General features: G+C 46.6%; 1 protein-coding gene across 4 annotated transcripts in view; it reads right to left on the bottom strand.

Moving 5' to 3' along the window:
- Positions 1-15,470, bottom strand: part of LOC130527608 (alpha-1,6-mannosylglycoprotein 6-beta-N-acetylglucosaminyltransferase B-like) — a 46,912-nt gene extending 31,442 nt beyond the window's left edge. For 2 of the 4 annotated variants that reach the window (XM_057036268.1, XM_057036265.1), the window contains exons 1-2: positions 14,943-15,470; positions 11,766-11,878 (exon numbers count right to left, since the gene is read on the bottom strand). In XM_057036268.1, the coding sequence (XP_056892248.1) occupies positions 11,766-11,878; positions 14,943-15,010 (181 nt within the window). In that variant the 5' untranslated portion in view covers positions 15,011-15,470. Of the gene's footprint in view, positions 1-11,765; positions 11,879-12,923; positions 13,010-13,524; positions 13,767-14,942 lie in introns of those variants that run through there. The other 2 variants (XM_057036266.1, XM_057036267.1) reach the window with 2 other exon arrangements.
- Positions 15,471-16,407: the final 937 nt, after the last annotated feature.

Consider the following 16,407-nt stretch of genomic DNA (forward strand, 5'->3'; position numbering starts at 1 on the left):
TTGTACTTCTGGAAGATGAATGCAGAAGGTGAGCTCAGAGTCGTTGCATTTCATGGCATGTTGGCTTAGCCGGTGGCCTCGGGCGAACATTCACACAGTCCTGCTTAAGCCTTCTGCCTGGGCTCAATATTTAGTGTCACAGCACATCATGTTTCTCTTGAGGACTGTAATGTGTGAAGCGTGAACAGAACCCTCGTTAGCGTTTCTAAAAGCGCCACTGAAAACCGGGAGGGGGGTCGTTTGTTCCCGCGCACTGTGGGTGCGAGGGGAGAGAGAGACGGTAAGCAACGAAGTTTGCAACTCTTAAATCACACCCAATTATCGGTGTCGGGGAAAATCCATATGCAAACCTGCCGTTTGAGCAGAATTCAAACGGACGGCTGTGGCTGAGTCTGTAAAATTGCCTTAGCATGTCCGTCATCTGCCAGCTTTGCAGTAATGGAAATGACAGCGCAAAATAGCTTCGACTTGCATTAAATCAGTTTTATCATCGCCGTAAATGTCAGAAAAGCATATTGCGATCCCAAAAAAGTGTCTCTATGTGTCGCTTGCCTCGGCATCAAAAATGACTTTTCATATCTCTTCAGAGCGTGGTGCATATTAGGGGAGATGAGATCATATGTAGCACGTCACGCCATTAGCACCTCCGGTGTGCTCACGCCCTTGTGCACCCTTCCCCATTTCTTATGGAGAAGCATTGTCAAAATAAGAAAAAAAAAGATTTTTTCCTCAGTAGCCTACAGTCGGGACCTCAGGAGGACAGCTGGAACCCAGAATGCAAGAATTTATATGCAAATGAATCTTTAAATTGAAATATCACATGATCATAAGCATTGTTGGTGAATATTCTCCGTCTTCCCGGTGAAGGAAAATCTTGGTTTAAGAGACTGGACATTCAGGTGTCATCTGTCGGCTTTGGGATGGTTCTGCATCATCATCCGGGTCCATCTTCCATGAAGATGAAGAACCTGGACGGCACCTGAATGACCTACATGGCTGTACCCACCAAGAGTGTGAACACATCCAAAAATTATCAATTTTTTATTTTAACACGAGGCCTTCGCCATAAAAATTTCAAAGGGCGTGAATACTTCCTGTACCCACGATGTGCAGCTTACGCACAGCCCGTGACTACAAACATTCACACATCTGTGTGCATAAACTATTAAAGTCTGTGTTCCAGAACAGGCCAGTCTGCTGAATGGCTGCTGGAAGAGAAAGCTCGCATAAAATATGAAAAGAAACCCGTTTGTGGTGGGTCGGATGACGCTGCTGCTGCCCTGCTGGATAAGAAATCCTGCTTCTTTGTCTTCTTCTGGCACCAGAGACTAGTTAAACTGACAAAAACCGAGACGTTTCACATAATCAATAGAACAAAGGTTAATTAAAATGCTCAGAACGTCAGTATCAAAGCACCTTATTGGTAAAATAATGGAGCATGAATCGTCTTCCTGTCAACAGAAGGTGCTCAACGCGGTGGCTGATGTTTCATTGACACTTCTTTACTCACACTTTGCTTTCCCATCCACCTCCTCGTGGCCCATTTAGCTCCATTACCCAAATCTTGAAATCCTCCTGATACTTTAAACTTCGCCTGGTCTGTAGTAAATTCGCCCGCTAAAACTTCTCGCTCATCCATCAGCGGGCCGGCCGAAATAGCAGACTGGTGCCTAATGTTCTGCTTCCAATCTCCAGCACGTCTCCTCTTCTCATTTGCACTCCCACATCCAATTACTACAAATTACATGCAGTTTAATTATTATGGTGCTACTGGTCATTAGCTAAGGAACGGAGGGAATCCTGAGCAGATGGAAGGAAACATATAGCAACAGCAGGGGTTTTAGCATAAGGAAATGCAGAAAATGAAGCATGAGATGAAAATACGATGCTGGCAATAAAGTAAATACTGCATAATAACCAATAATGCAGATGGCAATTTAATAACATGCACAAACATGCGACATGGGAGCGGCATAACATGCAGCAAAACACAATAAAATAGAATCCGGTGCTGATGAGAGAAAAGCCGCTGCTCTGGGTTCACTCTGAAATATTTATTTCTCATCCGATGTGACATTTTCCCACCATTCATTCAGCGATGTCAAAGCAAACTGGATTTGGTGAAGGCGGATTATTTATAGAGGGGACATCAAACACCCAGAGAGAGAGACAGCTACAGCCCCCGCTAATGCTGACAAGTTCTTTCAACATGGTTCGATGGGATGACGGCATTATTCCACCGCATTTGAGCTGCGAAGCTGGGGTTTTTTGAGCTGTCCTGACCTTTTTGACCTACATCTCTGTTTCCTTTGTCTCCCTCCTACCTGAAATCTCCTGATTTTCACATTCTGGCAATGATGACACCCTCCCCCCCCCCAAAAAAAACAGCCGCTACACAAACCGAACGGCAAAATGAGACATTGAAAGCAGAATTCCTTATGACCCGGCATCTTCTTTATAAAATAAATAGGAATTAAATGTGAACAATGCAGCCGCACAGCTTGATTCCTTCCACACGTGCACCATCTACGGAGGCATTCACATCACATCCATGCGCCATCTTGACAGACTTGAACTTGAACTCAGAAAATAGCCCTCCCTCGGTTGAAACTGTACGCCACGCCAGCTCAGAGAGACATATCTGCAGGGGCTCCGTTCACCACAGCCACGTCCGCCCGCGTTAGTGTGTCAGAACACAGACTTTAGCAAACGAGACGCCGCGCCGTGAAGAAAACGCGCTGCTGAGAAGAGGAAGAAAACGTGTTGGATGTGACCTTTTCACTCCTCTGCCTCCACAGAAAAAAGCGTCGACATTTTGGTTGACTTTTTGTGAGGTTTGGTTTTGGTTTCAGGCATAAAATAACATGAGCGTTCCCAGTAAAAAGCAGCCGGGACACTGAAACATGCACGTCCAACATGCACTGTATTTTAACCCTGTCTGACGCATCCATGTGTCTAACGAGAACAAACTCTCCAGGCTGCCAGACGCCCTCAAAGATTTCGTTTTTTATCAGAGAATCTTACATGTTAGCATAAAACAATGTTAAAATTATACATAATACTGACATTAATGCTAATTGTGTCCATTTTCATTTCTCTTTTCTGTTCAGTTGTCCTATAACCGGACCAGTTCTAGGTCCAGACAAACATTTTACAGTGTGTATTTTTTCATCCCGCTCTAAAATGGGACTCTGCAAACAACCAAACACCAACAGAAGTGTCAAGCTGTTCACGACTGAAACAAAGCAGACGGCATCCTTGGATAACAAGCTCGCAACAGCTCGCTGCTCTAAACCAGCGCTGGCCGTCCCTCCGTCTGTCCGCGTGGCGCCGCGGAACACTTACTCTAACAAACAGGATGAGTTTAGGAGCTGGAGAGCAACGCGAGGGACACAAACAACAGCAAAGATGGCGACAGGAAACACCAGTCACCTCCGATTCCAACCGACGCTCACACTGTTGTGTAACCTGCAACAAGCATTTGACTGCTCACACACACACCCACACACACTGATCTGTCCGCTGTCATCTTAATCCGGCCGCCATGTCAGCCCTTCCAACCCTCCGTTTGCAGCCCTGCCTAATTGCATTATCGTTCGGCTGCCTCGGACGCGCGTTTCCGTTTCATTCTGCGAAAGCCGACGCCGGGCCGACGTCCCGCTGACAGTGTCGCACTTGGAGACGAGGGAGCGTTTAGGAGAAGCGGCCCAGCAGGGGGCGAGTGGACCGCCGCGGTCCCACCGTTGCACGAAACAAAAAACCATCACAAGAGTGCGTGAAAACGACACATTAAATCCCAACAAACGGCTTAGCAATTATCCAGTCCCGGCGTCGTGGAAGACCTCGTTTGAAATATTGACGATGCTAGCTAGACGGGGACACTTGGAGGTTGTTTGTCCTTGGGAAATGTGAGTCGTCCGCGATGGCGTTGTGCATCCATCTTATAATGTAGCTTAAATGAGTCATATTTCAGCAGCTAGTTGGACCCAGAGAGCTGTATTTACACTGAAAAGGTAACGATTAAAATGGCGCCGCATGTTTCCGCTGCACACTTGTTGCTGCTCGTGGATTTGTTCTGTTTTATCAGGGTGGAGTTCAAGATGAGGCGGCAAGTTAATTGAAAGGTGGACCTAGAAAGAGGGACGGCATCGATTGAAGGGAGAAGGCTCGGGAACACTCGGCTGGCGAGATTTTCTTCTGAGAGAAGATGGTAGGAGCGAGTAATTCGCCAAGCTACTGAAGAGCACTACAGAAAAAGAACATTTGGACGACGACAACAACATCACCGGTTACTTAGCTGCAACAAATGGCGCCTGGTCAATGACAGCGGTTACAGCCATTGATCAGGTAATGGTGTGATAGTATTGATTTGTCCTGCTGCAGACAGCAGTCTGAGCATTTAGCTTAAAGGCAGGAGCATCGTTATCCTTCACACAGACCCAACTAATAAGGTCCAAATGGAAGAAACCATTTTAATGTTGATTTCTTTCTTTTTCTTTTTTTACTTTAACTCGACCCGTTAAGATCAACGTGTAAAATACTTGTTTTTTCAAATCTCATGTGGTCATTTCTTGAATTCCTGTCTAATAAATAAGCTTCTCAGAGACTCTTGAAGGTTTTCCATCCATTATTGCATTTAGGTGCCGTCCATGCAAGTCAAATATGGGCCATATTGTCTCATAATTAGAAAAATAAATATATGCATAGAGACAAAGCCTTCAATAAACGCATTTCTTTGCAATTACATTGCATTGCTGTCAGTCAAGTCTGCAAGAAAAAACACTGGATGAAGCCACCCAATAAATTCACATTAAACTCCTGTATTCAACAGAATCCTGTTTAGAATATATGAAATTAAGTTGACCTGTTATAAACAATAAGAGTTGTAGCTTTATATGCATAATTCATCCTTTATTTTCCGTGTTTACTCTACCTCTCCTGGGTTTAAACCATTATCGGATGCTAATACAAATGATGAATATAGAACAGGGAGCTGGTGTAATGGTGTCTTTCACTGGTAGCCAGCTTTGTGAGTCTCTCAGTGCTGACAGATGTGTGCGCACTGCTAATATTAACACAACCGCTGTGATTTCTGGTGTCACATCATTATCGCGAGCAAAGGAACGCTTTCCTCTCTGGCGAGCGTGCGCGGCAGATGGTGACAAATACAACAGATGACCATAATTTCTATCGACTGCGTGGCAGCGGTGCCAGGAAATAGAGCTTATATATATTCTGTATGTATATTGCGCGTTAAAATTCAAAAGGGAATGATGCGGACAGGATGAAGCACAAAATAAGTGAAGAAGCTTGTGAGAGCTGCGCGCCGCAGGAGGCCTCGGCGTGATATTTCTGTCCGCGGTCACGATCCAGCCCTCCCAGCAAGTTCGCTATAATAATAACAGGTCTGGAGGTGACAAATTGCTGGTGCACATTTCTCAGAAAATTGGTTCTTGCTCTCATTTAGAGACGACCCCTTCCATCGACAGAGGTCAAGTCAACCCGTGCTGCGAGAGCCGAGATGGATGCACAAAACAAGCGCGCGTGCACGTTGGACAGGAAGGCAGAGAAAAGCTTTACATCGCGCAGCTTTAGGAACCGGACGGGAATCTGCACTTTATATATCGATATATATTAATGCGTTTGCTTGATGCCATCAAAAGTACATTTTTGATCACTTTAATGAACAAATACACAAAAAGGCAACATTAATATCAAAAATCAGCGTCCTTCCTGTTCACCAGAGGCAAACCGGGGACATTAATCTTGTGATTTTACTGTCATTTTATAAACAGTGCTGGTGATAACTGTTGTTTTTTTACATTTGCTGTGGAGCAGAAGAGGAACTGCTATAAATCCAGAGGCTGCATGTGCACCAGAAGACGTGTTTGTGCGTGTGGTCGTGGAAGCCGCTCACGAAACCGCTAATATGCATCTGTTCTTGGACGGATGATGCGCCGCGCAGCTGACAAACAACTCAATTCCCACCATTCGAACGCCAGCGAAACATTTTAACAATAGAGCAACGGACAAATTGCTTTTAGAAAGAACCCTGTCTCCTTTCTTTTCTCCTTATCTGTCGATCTATACCGCATCCCCTCTGCCCTGAGAGACATGTCACTTCCTCCTTGCAGCATTTCCTGAAATAGCTCCAGAACCCTCACAGGCATTGCAATGCAAAATACTCCCGAAACAGTGAATAGAATATTCTGTTCCAATGCTCAAACCACTGCTGGTGGCACTAGCTTGAGCTTGGGTTTGATCTTTTTACCACACCAGGAGCACCTAAATGTTAGCAAGGGATTGGAACTTTACAGCAGGTGGTTGGGAAATGCCAAAAGGTGAGGATAGGTGCAGGTGAGCGATGCCATCGTGCAAAGAGCTGCGCGTCCGTTCGGTCGTCCCTCCATTAGCCAGTTTGTGTAAAGTAACCGAAGCCCTCCGCAATGCAGCAAATGCAGCAGTCGGCATTTAACGCGAGGAAATCCTGATCGACGATCTTCAATATCAGACGAGAGTGAGTGGGGAAAGGAAGGTAAGCAGAGGTGAGGGGGGAAAACCCAACGCTACCATATAATTATTCAGTCTCCCACCAAAAACTTAATATATTCTTCTCAGAGGAGCAGAAATGAGGGTGCAGAGACAGAGAGAGGAAGGGCTGCAATAGAAGACGGGGTGCTTTTACGACTTCATTAGCCCTGGAGAAACCAAATACAACTGAAAACAGTGCAGTCCTCACATTTTTCCACCTAATATCACCTAATATTATTGGTGCAAGGCTCTAAAAAGAAGACCCAAATAAAGAGTTTCTAATCTATTGGAGAACTGAGGATCTCTTCTGAGGGGGGGAGGAGCAACTGAACAACTATTATAACAAAATATGAAGAAAGTGTGATTGGATAGGACCAGTAACACCAGTCAACATCACCGGAACAAACCGGAAAGGCTTCCTTGTTAGCGTGTGTTGCTTTGGAAATTGCCACATTCATCCTGTTGAGCTGGGCATTAGCAATCAAGCTCGTTCTCCAAAGAGAATATTTATTATTATTATTATTAGTGCAGCTGGTGATTTACTCTCACTCCCAGTTCTATTTCGGACAATAAGTTCCTAATTTGCTGCACATGGAGGCGCGAGGCTAAAGCAGGTAACACGAACAGCAGAGAACAAGCGCCGCTGTTGAGTTGAGCCGGCTCGAGTTGGATAACCGCCAGTGATTAATGTCTTTGAGCAACGGCGCCCTGTGACGCCATGGTGGGTTCATTATTCAGAGCTGGGCGAAGACGAGCAGCAGGAAAGGCCACAAACACCAACATCCCACAATCACGATGTGAGGCGTTACTACAGCGCAGCCTTTTACATACCAGTATATTAATAATGAATCTAATTAGCCAACTACTGTACATTAATATCATTGACACGCAAATATAATTTTGTACTGCAATTTATCCTGACATCCTGCTGAAGTGTATTTAAATGCCCCAAGTGTGATGATGATTATGATGATCCATTTGGGAAATATGACTAATATTGATTTTAAACTGCAGCGATATCACATAAAATGATATTGGAATAAGGAAATTCCCTCCTGAGCAACAGCCCCCAAACATGCCTAGAAATTATTTTATGCTTTATGCCTAGAAATGGTGAAGACGTCCAACAGCAGAATGCATCCTGACACGCCACCGAAGACACGAGCATCACCGCTCACAGCCGGCAGACGAGGAGAGAAGGGAACGAGGGTGCACACACACACACACACACACACACACACACACACACACACACACACACACACACACACACACACATACATACACACAAGAGAGAGACAAAAGGCTGACAAAGGAGGAGAGGGACAGTTTTCACCCCAGGCTGTGAATACTTTGAAAAAGTACACCAAGTGAAGCAGGTCACCATGTCCGTCCAAGGAAAGGACGGACACGACAGCAGAGAACGTGGGAAGAGCTTCCTCATTAGTGGGGAGCACAGAAAAGGAAACTATCCGCGAAGGTTTAGAACTGAAATGTTCACACAAGTCTGGAGAAATCCGCTGTTGGACCATCCCAAATCCAAAACCAGCTGGAAAAAGGAGAAGAGGGAGGAAAAGACGATACAGTCCCTCTTTCCCTACCTCCGTCTTCCTCCACCTCTTCATCCCCCCCGCTCACGGCTCTTGATGAGTTTGTGAGCCGCTGAGGAGAGACGAGGATTTCGGAGACAAACCATCGTGCTGATCCTCCAGTGGAGCCTGATAATCCATTGAAGCAAGAGGCGGCACAGTGACAATCAGCTAATACCTAAACAACTGTTATCAGAGAGAGCATCCTCCCGTCTGGTGACAAAGCCCTCCACAAATGTGGCTGTGATGTGCAAATAAAACATCGGAAATACAAAGAAATGGACGGGTAATATAGAGAAGAGCCTCTTGTCAACATTTGCTCGAGTTGCCTCGTTGTCCCTGATGATTAAAATAAAAAAATCCATAGAAAAATGCTAATTTAAAACAAAAACAACACCATAAAGATCAGAGAATTACTGTTGTGTTATGATGTCCGTGCAGTTGTAAATCAGATGTCACGCGAACCTCCCAGCAGCGCTCGTTAGCATAGCTGGCTTCCACTGAGAGACTGGTTTTAAGAGGAGGGAATCAAACGCTTGCTGTGACCAGCCTGGGCCAGAACAGAGAAATCATGGCTTGGCAGAGCCCAAACTGTAGCAATCAGCACTACGAGCCAAGGAACACACTCTCACAAGGTTGAAATGGTGAAGGTCCACCGCGACAGACCGATTTATCTGCTAGCGGGACATAATTAGAGACGGTTCTGAGTAATTCGACTTTGGTGCGTCAAGTGTCCCCTATCTCAGAGCAAAGATCGGCCCGGTGACTCTAGCTTTAACCATCAAAAAGAGCCGGCGGTACTAAAAATCTTAATTAGAATCTCCATGGCTCGACCTTTATGTCAAAATTATTTATCCTCCGGGGCCCCCCCCCACCGGATGCGTGGTCCCTGGCTGCAATGAGGCTTCCGAAGATGACACGGCGTTCTTCTGGATACCCGGGCCGTCGGCCGCCGTGGCGGCGAGGTCAAGGGTCATCGGCGGCGCGTCAACTAAGGGTCGCCCTGGTTTTCCTTGGTTCTTGCATTGTGCCACTCACAACAAGTAGTCGTCTGCATAATGACACAGCGTCGTGGTTTTTCCCGTGCGTGCGTCTTGCCGTGCACGTGGGGGTTTCGTGAACAGGCCTGTTGTTCTTGGAGGACCCAGATGGATCAGCCTCTGTTCCATTCCCAGTCATCAGAAACCTCGTGTAGCACAGGCATACACAATCCAAAAAAGGACACGCTTCAGACACACAGTAGACAAGTTGGGGGGGGCGTGCACGTTAGAGGTAAGATCTTAAGACCGAGCCCGAGTCCAAGCCCGACCCAACCCGAAATTCGGGTCGGGCTTAAAATGCGTAAAATGTCAATCATTACGTTCGGGTCGGGTCGGGCCGGGCTTCTCTCTCGCTGACTTTTTTTTAATAAATATTTGTTTATAAAAATATACACTAAAACGATGTGTGGATACTAAACTAAGGAATACTTATTATAAATAAATAATTTGGATAAAACAGAGAAGGCGCTGTAAGGTAATTGCTATATAACTACTACTAAACAGGAAGTGGGCTGCAGTATTTCTCCGCGTAATTAAGCGAGTGCGCATCAAGATTTCTCTTTCACTCTCTTTGTCTGGCCTCTTATTCTGTGTTCCATTCATTTATCATGATCATAAAAATATGTAGATTATTTTAACCTTAAAAGATCTTGCGTTTTTTCTGCCCAAAATACTATGGGATAAATTTAAATTTCGGGTTTGCTTCGGGCTCGGGCCTGCAAATCAAGTAAATTGGTCGGGCTTGGGCTGGGTCGGGCTTTAATGCCCGCGGGCCTGGGTCGGGTCGGGCTGGATTTTTTAGGCCCGATCTTACCTCTAGTGCACGTGCATCCACATGTGGTTGTAGAACGTTTGTGCGCTCGCTCCCGATGACTCGCGCTGGAAACATCAATTATCTGCCTCTTGCTCCCTCAGCCAGCTCTGATGCCGCAGCAGTTATTTATTCTCATTGATATTTATCGCTTTGTTTCCATGGTTCATCTTCCGGACCGTCAGACTACAGCAAACATCCCATATTCCCCCGAGAGCTGACGTACCGCGCCCTTAACCCACTCCCGCCGTCGTTCGGTTGCTCCTGCGCACGCTTCGGCGTGGAGGCACCTCTCCCAGCGCCGAGCGGTCGTCTTATTTTTAACTGGAGCGGTGATTAGAAGTGGCTGGCCTTCACAAAATGACCTTTGACTCTCACTCTTGGCACCGTGCCGAGCAGGAGATTATAATGGAGTGCCTTTTTTCATTCCCTACCCTGCCGCTGGCAGTCAGCCTTCATCAGGGTCGCGCTATACTGTATCATCAGTCAGCCGAGGCGTTTGTGGCATTTCACCGGTGAAACGGGGGGTTCAGCTGGCGCGACTGCAACACCCTAACAACCGCCAGTGTGCAGGGATACAGAGCTTCGCTGGTCGTTATTTATGCGCCCATGTGCTCATCAAATCCCATTTTCATGGAATTTTCACCCTGAACTCTGACGGAACAGAATTCTGGAACAGGAACACAGTTATTTCCCTTCTCCTGCCAGCAGTTTTCATGTTGTGGGAGACTGGCGTGAAGCATCACAAGCCCCTTTTTTTTATTTTCGTCTCTCTCAGGTGATCCAATCCCCGTTCAAGCCTTCCTGACTCTGCCGGTCAGCCGTGGTCTTTGTCAGAGAAAACGGCTTTTGCCGGCGGCCACCATTACCCTTCTGAACTCGGCTCACCCGCCAACGCAAACTACCGCAAGAAGAGTTGGAACATTCATTCACGGCTTGGATTTTTCCAGCTCGTGGGTACAACAAATGTTCTACGTCGGATCAGCCTGGAACCGGTTTCAATGGCCAGATTGATTTCAAGGTGTAGCTGGAGATTAAAATAAATAAAAACACCAAAAACAAAGCAAAAACACACTGATTCTGATACTGTATTTGAGGTCTTTGAAAAAATTAATTTTCTCAAAGACCTTTTGAAGGTCTGAATGGCCTCCTCACCTAAATTGGATTTCAAGCTGCCCCTTTAACCACGTGCAAAGTGATCTCGGATCATCCGGAGCCTGGGAAGCTGAAGCTGACGCAGTCAGATGAAATAGTGGTGGGAGTATCTCGAGCTTTTATCCATATTTCACATCATCTTCCTTTTGCTTTGTGGCTATCTGCCAGAAAACAAATCTGATTTGCTGCTGTCTGAACAAATATTAAGAGGGCCCAGAAAGGGTACCGTCCCTCAACATTCTGCTGCTTAATTCTTCTGTGGAGGTCTGTGCCACGTTGTCAGCCACCGGCCGTCATGCCTGCGAGTATTCCCATATATCACACCAACATGCGAGCAGAATGTTTGACCCTAAGAGAAAATAAAGCTTTCCATCAACGCACGACGCCCGGAAGTGACAGTATAAGCTGGACCGCCATTGATCAGACCATCCCGATAGCCTCCGAGCTGCATCGTGGCCTCACATCCCAACCGCTTCATAAATCCTCTTCTCCTCGGCCCGCTGATTTAGCTTTCATCGCTCGACTTCAAGTGGGAGAAAATGAGCTTTGGGTTTTAAGGCTAACGACGACAGCGGGTAAAATTGACTGAAGAGGGAGGAAATTGCAGTGGGAGTTTGGCGAGTGTGCGGGAAAACATACCTTCTGTACGGATGGTGAAGGGGGAGTCCCCAAGTCTCTTGGCTGAGAACTGTCCCCCCAGAGACGTCATTAGAAAGCAGAGGCTGAAGAAGCCTATTCCCACCACGAATATCCTGCAACACAGAGGGAGGAGAGAGGGAACAGAGGGAAAGGGAGGGTTAGGCAGGTAGACGGATTTCATCTGGAATGGAGATAAAGAGATATTTTAGGAAATGATCTGGGAATTGGGCAAAAGCAGGTGGCAGGGAGTGAAGATGAAAGCAGAGCGGGGAGGCAGGAAATAAAGCGACTGCTGTCAGATGGACGGGAGACGTTCAGGACAGAGTGACCCAAAGAAGTGAGAATGATTACGGAAAGAGAGGACGGAAGACGCTGGTCGAGAAAGAGCCATTCCTAAAGCCGATGTGATTTTTAATGCCACATCAAAGGCAAAAATCAATAAAGAGAAGAAGAGGACAGGGGCCGGCACGAGTATGTGTCATTTACAGCGACAACAGGAGCGTGACAACAGATGGCAAAGATAAATGGGCCCTCAGACTGGTGCGGCTCCAGCCAGAGCTTGATTAAGGGCACAAAGTTGGCTCCATCCAAGGACAGAAGGAGCCGCTTCCTCCTGATCCACAACCCATTTACATCAGTGGAAATCAAACGCTTCCCTCGCTCAAATGTTTGAATCAATATTTAATATCTGATAAGACAAATTCTTTCCTGACCGACATGAGACCTCCCGGAACTGGAGACGGGAGCGTGCACGACGGCGGGCTCAGATCTTTGACATGAAAGACTTGCAGTTTTCGAGCGGAAAATCTGCTCCCGGTTAAGCTCATCTCTGCAGCGACGCCACAGCTCAGAGGTTATCAAATGATGACAAGGCTTCTTCTGCACCCAGGGCGGCAAACGTGTCCGCGGGTCGGCTCGGCTCAGCCCGGCCCGGCCCGGGAGACAGAGTGACACCGGCAGATCGGTATGACAGAAGGGGGCTGAGACAGACACCACATCCCTCTAAATATTGTCATCCTGGCATTTTTAAAATGGGAAACAGGGCATTTTTCATTCACGCTTCCTAGTTCCAGGCTTGCCCCGAACCTTTAACTCCCGCACCCGAAGGTGGCAGCCGGGATCTGGACATAACAACCGAATGAATTATTCATCACTCACTTCAGCAGGAGGGAAAAGCTGTTTGCTTTAACATCGGGGCGGCCTGAACCCTGACAGCACTTCCTGGAAGACTAACATATGTAGAGCTGGTCACGCAAAGGGAAAAAAGAAAAAGAAAAAGCTCTCAGTATTTATGAGGACATAATAAACGAGCTCCTATCAACGGCCGCTTAAACTAACATTTGCTGAAGAGAACTGATTGACCCACAGGGATCACAATGATGTTGAATAATCCGTTTAGTATAGAGCCGCGGTGGTTTGGCACCATCCCAGGGCGACCCTGCTCCGGGACGCAGCCCATGTGTCTTTTCCCGATTTGGAGCCGTTTAGCTTTCAAGGACAGCGTCGCCGTGGCGATCCGTGGCCCCGGATCTCCCTGAGGTTCCTGGCCATCCCGAGAGCGGTCGACTGATGACATCAACTGCAATGTTACACTGAAAAGAGTTCCTCACAAACTGAAATTAGCTGATTTTGGGGGGTAGTTAGTGCCAGAATTTGGAATTTCTTTAGTGATTTAGTTTTTTGACTTCAATGTGTGTTGTGATTAAGTGTGTAATTAAGTGTGTGTGTGTGTGGGGGGGGGAGGGGGTCATACGCATACAAGCTCATGGCGTCCAGACTGAACTTCTCCAATCCCCATCAACCATCATCACGCTCCTACACTGACAGCTCTCGTTACTTCAGCCCCGATCCATCGGAATATTGCCCCCATCTGTTCCAGGCACATTGCAGATTTAATTGTAGCAGCCGAGGACTTCAAGACAGCGACATGTTGATCCGGAGGGATCCATGGTGTCAAGAACGGGAGCAGTGCAGCGGTCTTCAAGCTGGGAGCGGTTGGTGCTGCACAGAAGAGCAGAGGAAAGCTTCCTCCTTCATATCTTTCATCAGAGAAAAGAGAGGCTGCTACTATAGTCGGCAGAAATGGAAAATCTGTAACCATGAAGTTATCTAATCTGCATAATCTCACTCGATAAAAAGATTAATGCACCATACAGTGTGAGTGTGTGTGTGTGTGTGTGTGTGTGTGTGTGTGTGTGTGTGTGTGTGGGTGTGTGTGTGTGTGTGTGTGTGTTCACACACTTGTTTCTCTCTCTTTAAATGGCGTTCCGTGTGTGACATGAGGGGATTAGGCTTTGGACCTGCCTGAAGAGTCTTTAATTAACAGGCTTAAAGTAAATGTTTTGCACTGTATAATTGGATCAGAAGGACGGTTCTGCTATCAGCTAATTGGCTTCCTTAAACATACAGACTTATCTGATTTAGCCCGAAGGTGGGTGGTTTTGAAGCAAGAGGGGTTCCGTCAGGCGTGGAAGAGACTTTTTCTGACTCACTTAAACACTTTCAAACTGTTTGGATTCTGCTGCCCTTGGCAACGATTTGGAAAATCAACACCAACCACATCCAAGCAAGGAGAATATCCCACTTTAACGTCTCGCATAAGGACCCGAGCCGTCATTTAATGAGGACCAACCTGTGATTATTCTGAAATAATAAAGATAAATATGGTGTGAACCTACTGCAGATACTGGATCGAGTAGTTTTTTAAAGCTGCTTCTGCAACGTTGCTCCCAGGAATCTTGAGCACATTCAGCGATCTGAAGCGGGAGTTAAGTGTCCCTGTTGCTGCAGCAGACGCTGGAGGTTCCGAGTCAATGAATTGGCAGGAATCATTTATTTAATTTATGAATTTGCAGGAATCATTTATGCTTCTACAAACCTCAGCTGGGAAATGACCCGACCCGGCAGCCACGGTGACGCCGCGCAGCAGGAAACTTAAGTTGGCGCCGCAGCTGCGAGCATTTTTCCTGCTTTACAGCTGCGCTGCTCGTTTATGCGTGCGCGTCTGCGCTGGGTGCATCGTTTTTCAGGGCGTGTGCGCGTTCGCGCAAGCACGAGCCCCCTGTTTGACAACTCGCGGCGTTAAAAAACAAACAAAAAAAAGCACCCAAAAGCACAGATATCGTGGGTTGTCGTGCACGCGCAGCGCGTGTTCGGGGGGGGGGGGTTGTCTCTTACCTGAAAGGCTTGAACGTTAACAGACTTCTTCTGGCCATTGTTTTACCGTCGGCGTCGCCAATGATCATTTTCCAGAAGCAGCGACCGCTGACATCGTTGCTAACCTCCCATCACGGAACTTCGGGCGGCCAAACATGTTCACCGCGTCCCGTCCGACAGCGGTGCACGGCGCCGCGCCACTGGGTTATGACGCACGGACGCGCATCCCGGGGATAAAAGGAGACCAACTTTTATTCAGGGTGTCCGGGCTGATGTCTCAGGAAACGCGGTTTAGTGCGTTATTCCATCCTCAGACAAACACTCGGATCATGAGCTCAAGTGGCTGCGGGTGGTGGCGATCATTAGTCTTTAGTCCAAAATTCTGAAGTTGTCTCTTTCCCTCCCAAAGAAAGGCGTTGTTGCTTTCCCGCATGCTGGTAAAAACATTTTAAATCTCTTAAACCGGTAGAGAAGGTGCGGGCCCATTCAACTACACCAACAAGCAAACGCGATTGGGACAATTTGACGACCGCGTCTCGTGGTCGTTCAGGTCTAGCAACTAAGCTAGTCAAAGTAAAGTAGCTAACATCCGGTAGTAAATTTCAAAATAAAATCAATACGGAGATAATTACCACGGATATTAGTGTTTACAATGACCAAGCCAGACAGTGTGATTTTTTTTAAATATACAATGTTCCCTGGCTGATTTAGTTAGCTAAACTCACTTACGAAAACCACGTTATTGAAACTATTGGCATCTTATTTTTGTAGCGAATTCAGACCGTTTCCAGTTTAGCTGCCATCAATCTCGGTGATTTGACACTCGTTGACGAAATGAATGCCAGCCGCTTTCTGTACGGCAAAGGCATCATCATCATCATCATCATCATCATCATCATCATCATCATTAGCATCATCAGCATCATCATCATCATCATCATAATTGAGAGAATACTACAAAAGAAATTATGTACAGTGAAGAAGAAAACAGTGACAAGGACCGATTTAATCCCTCAATGAAAGCTCACAGTTGTTAGTGACCAAAATCTCTTGAATAATTTGCTTTTTAAAGTTTGACTGTTGCTGTTTCTGCAGCGAGAAGAGAGGGAAACACTGCTCATGCGCCTGAAGCCCAGGTGATAATTTCAGCACCACGGACAGCTAATTATGGAAGGGTGAAACAAGCGCCTCCCAGCGACAAGTAAAGGTACAGCAGCTGGGTAAAATATGACTTAATTCACGTAGTTGTAATCATGATAATTATAATAACGTAAACAATGTATTCGGGTTGAAATATACTGAGAGAATTGTGTTGCAGAAATGGGCAAGAACACCTAGTGGGAGTCTTGTTTAGTTAAAAGATTTGCAGCCAGTCCTGGCACAGATTATCAGACTCGGTGTTCAGCAGAGCATTGGAGCATAAACTGAAGCAGCGATGGGCGCAGGACCTGACTGGAGATGACAGTGAATTCTCAGACTCCCTTCT

Source organism: Takifugu flavidus, chromosome 6, assembly GCF_003711565.1.
Source record: "Takifugu flavidus isolate HTHZ2018 chromosome 6, ASM371156v2, whole genome shotgun sequence".
Taxonomy (NCBI): Eukaryota; Metazoa; Chordata; class Actinopteri; order Tetraodontiformes; family Tetraodontidae; genus Takifugu; species Takifugu flavidus.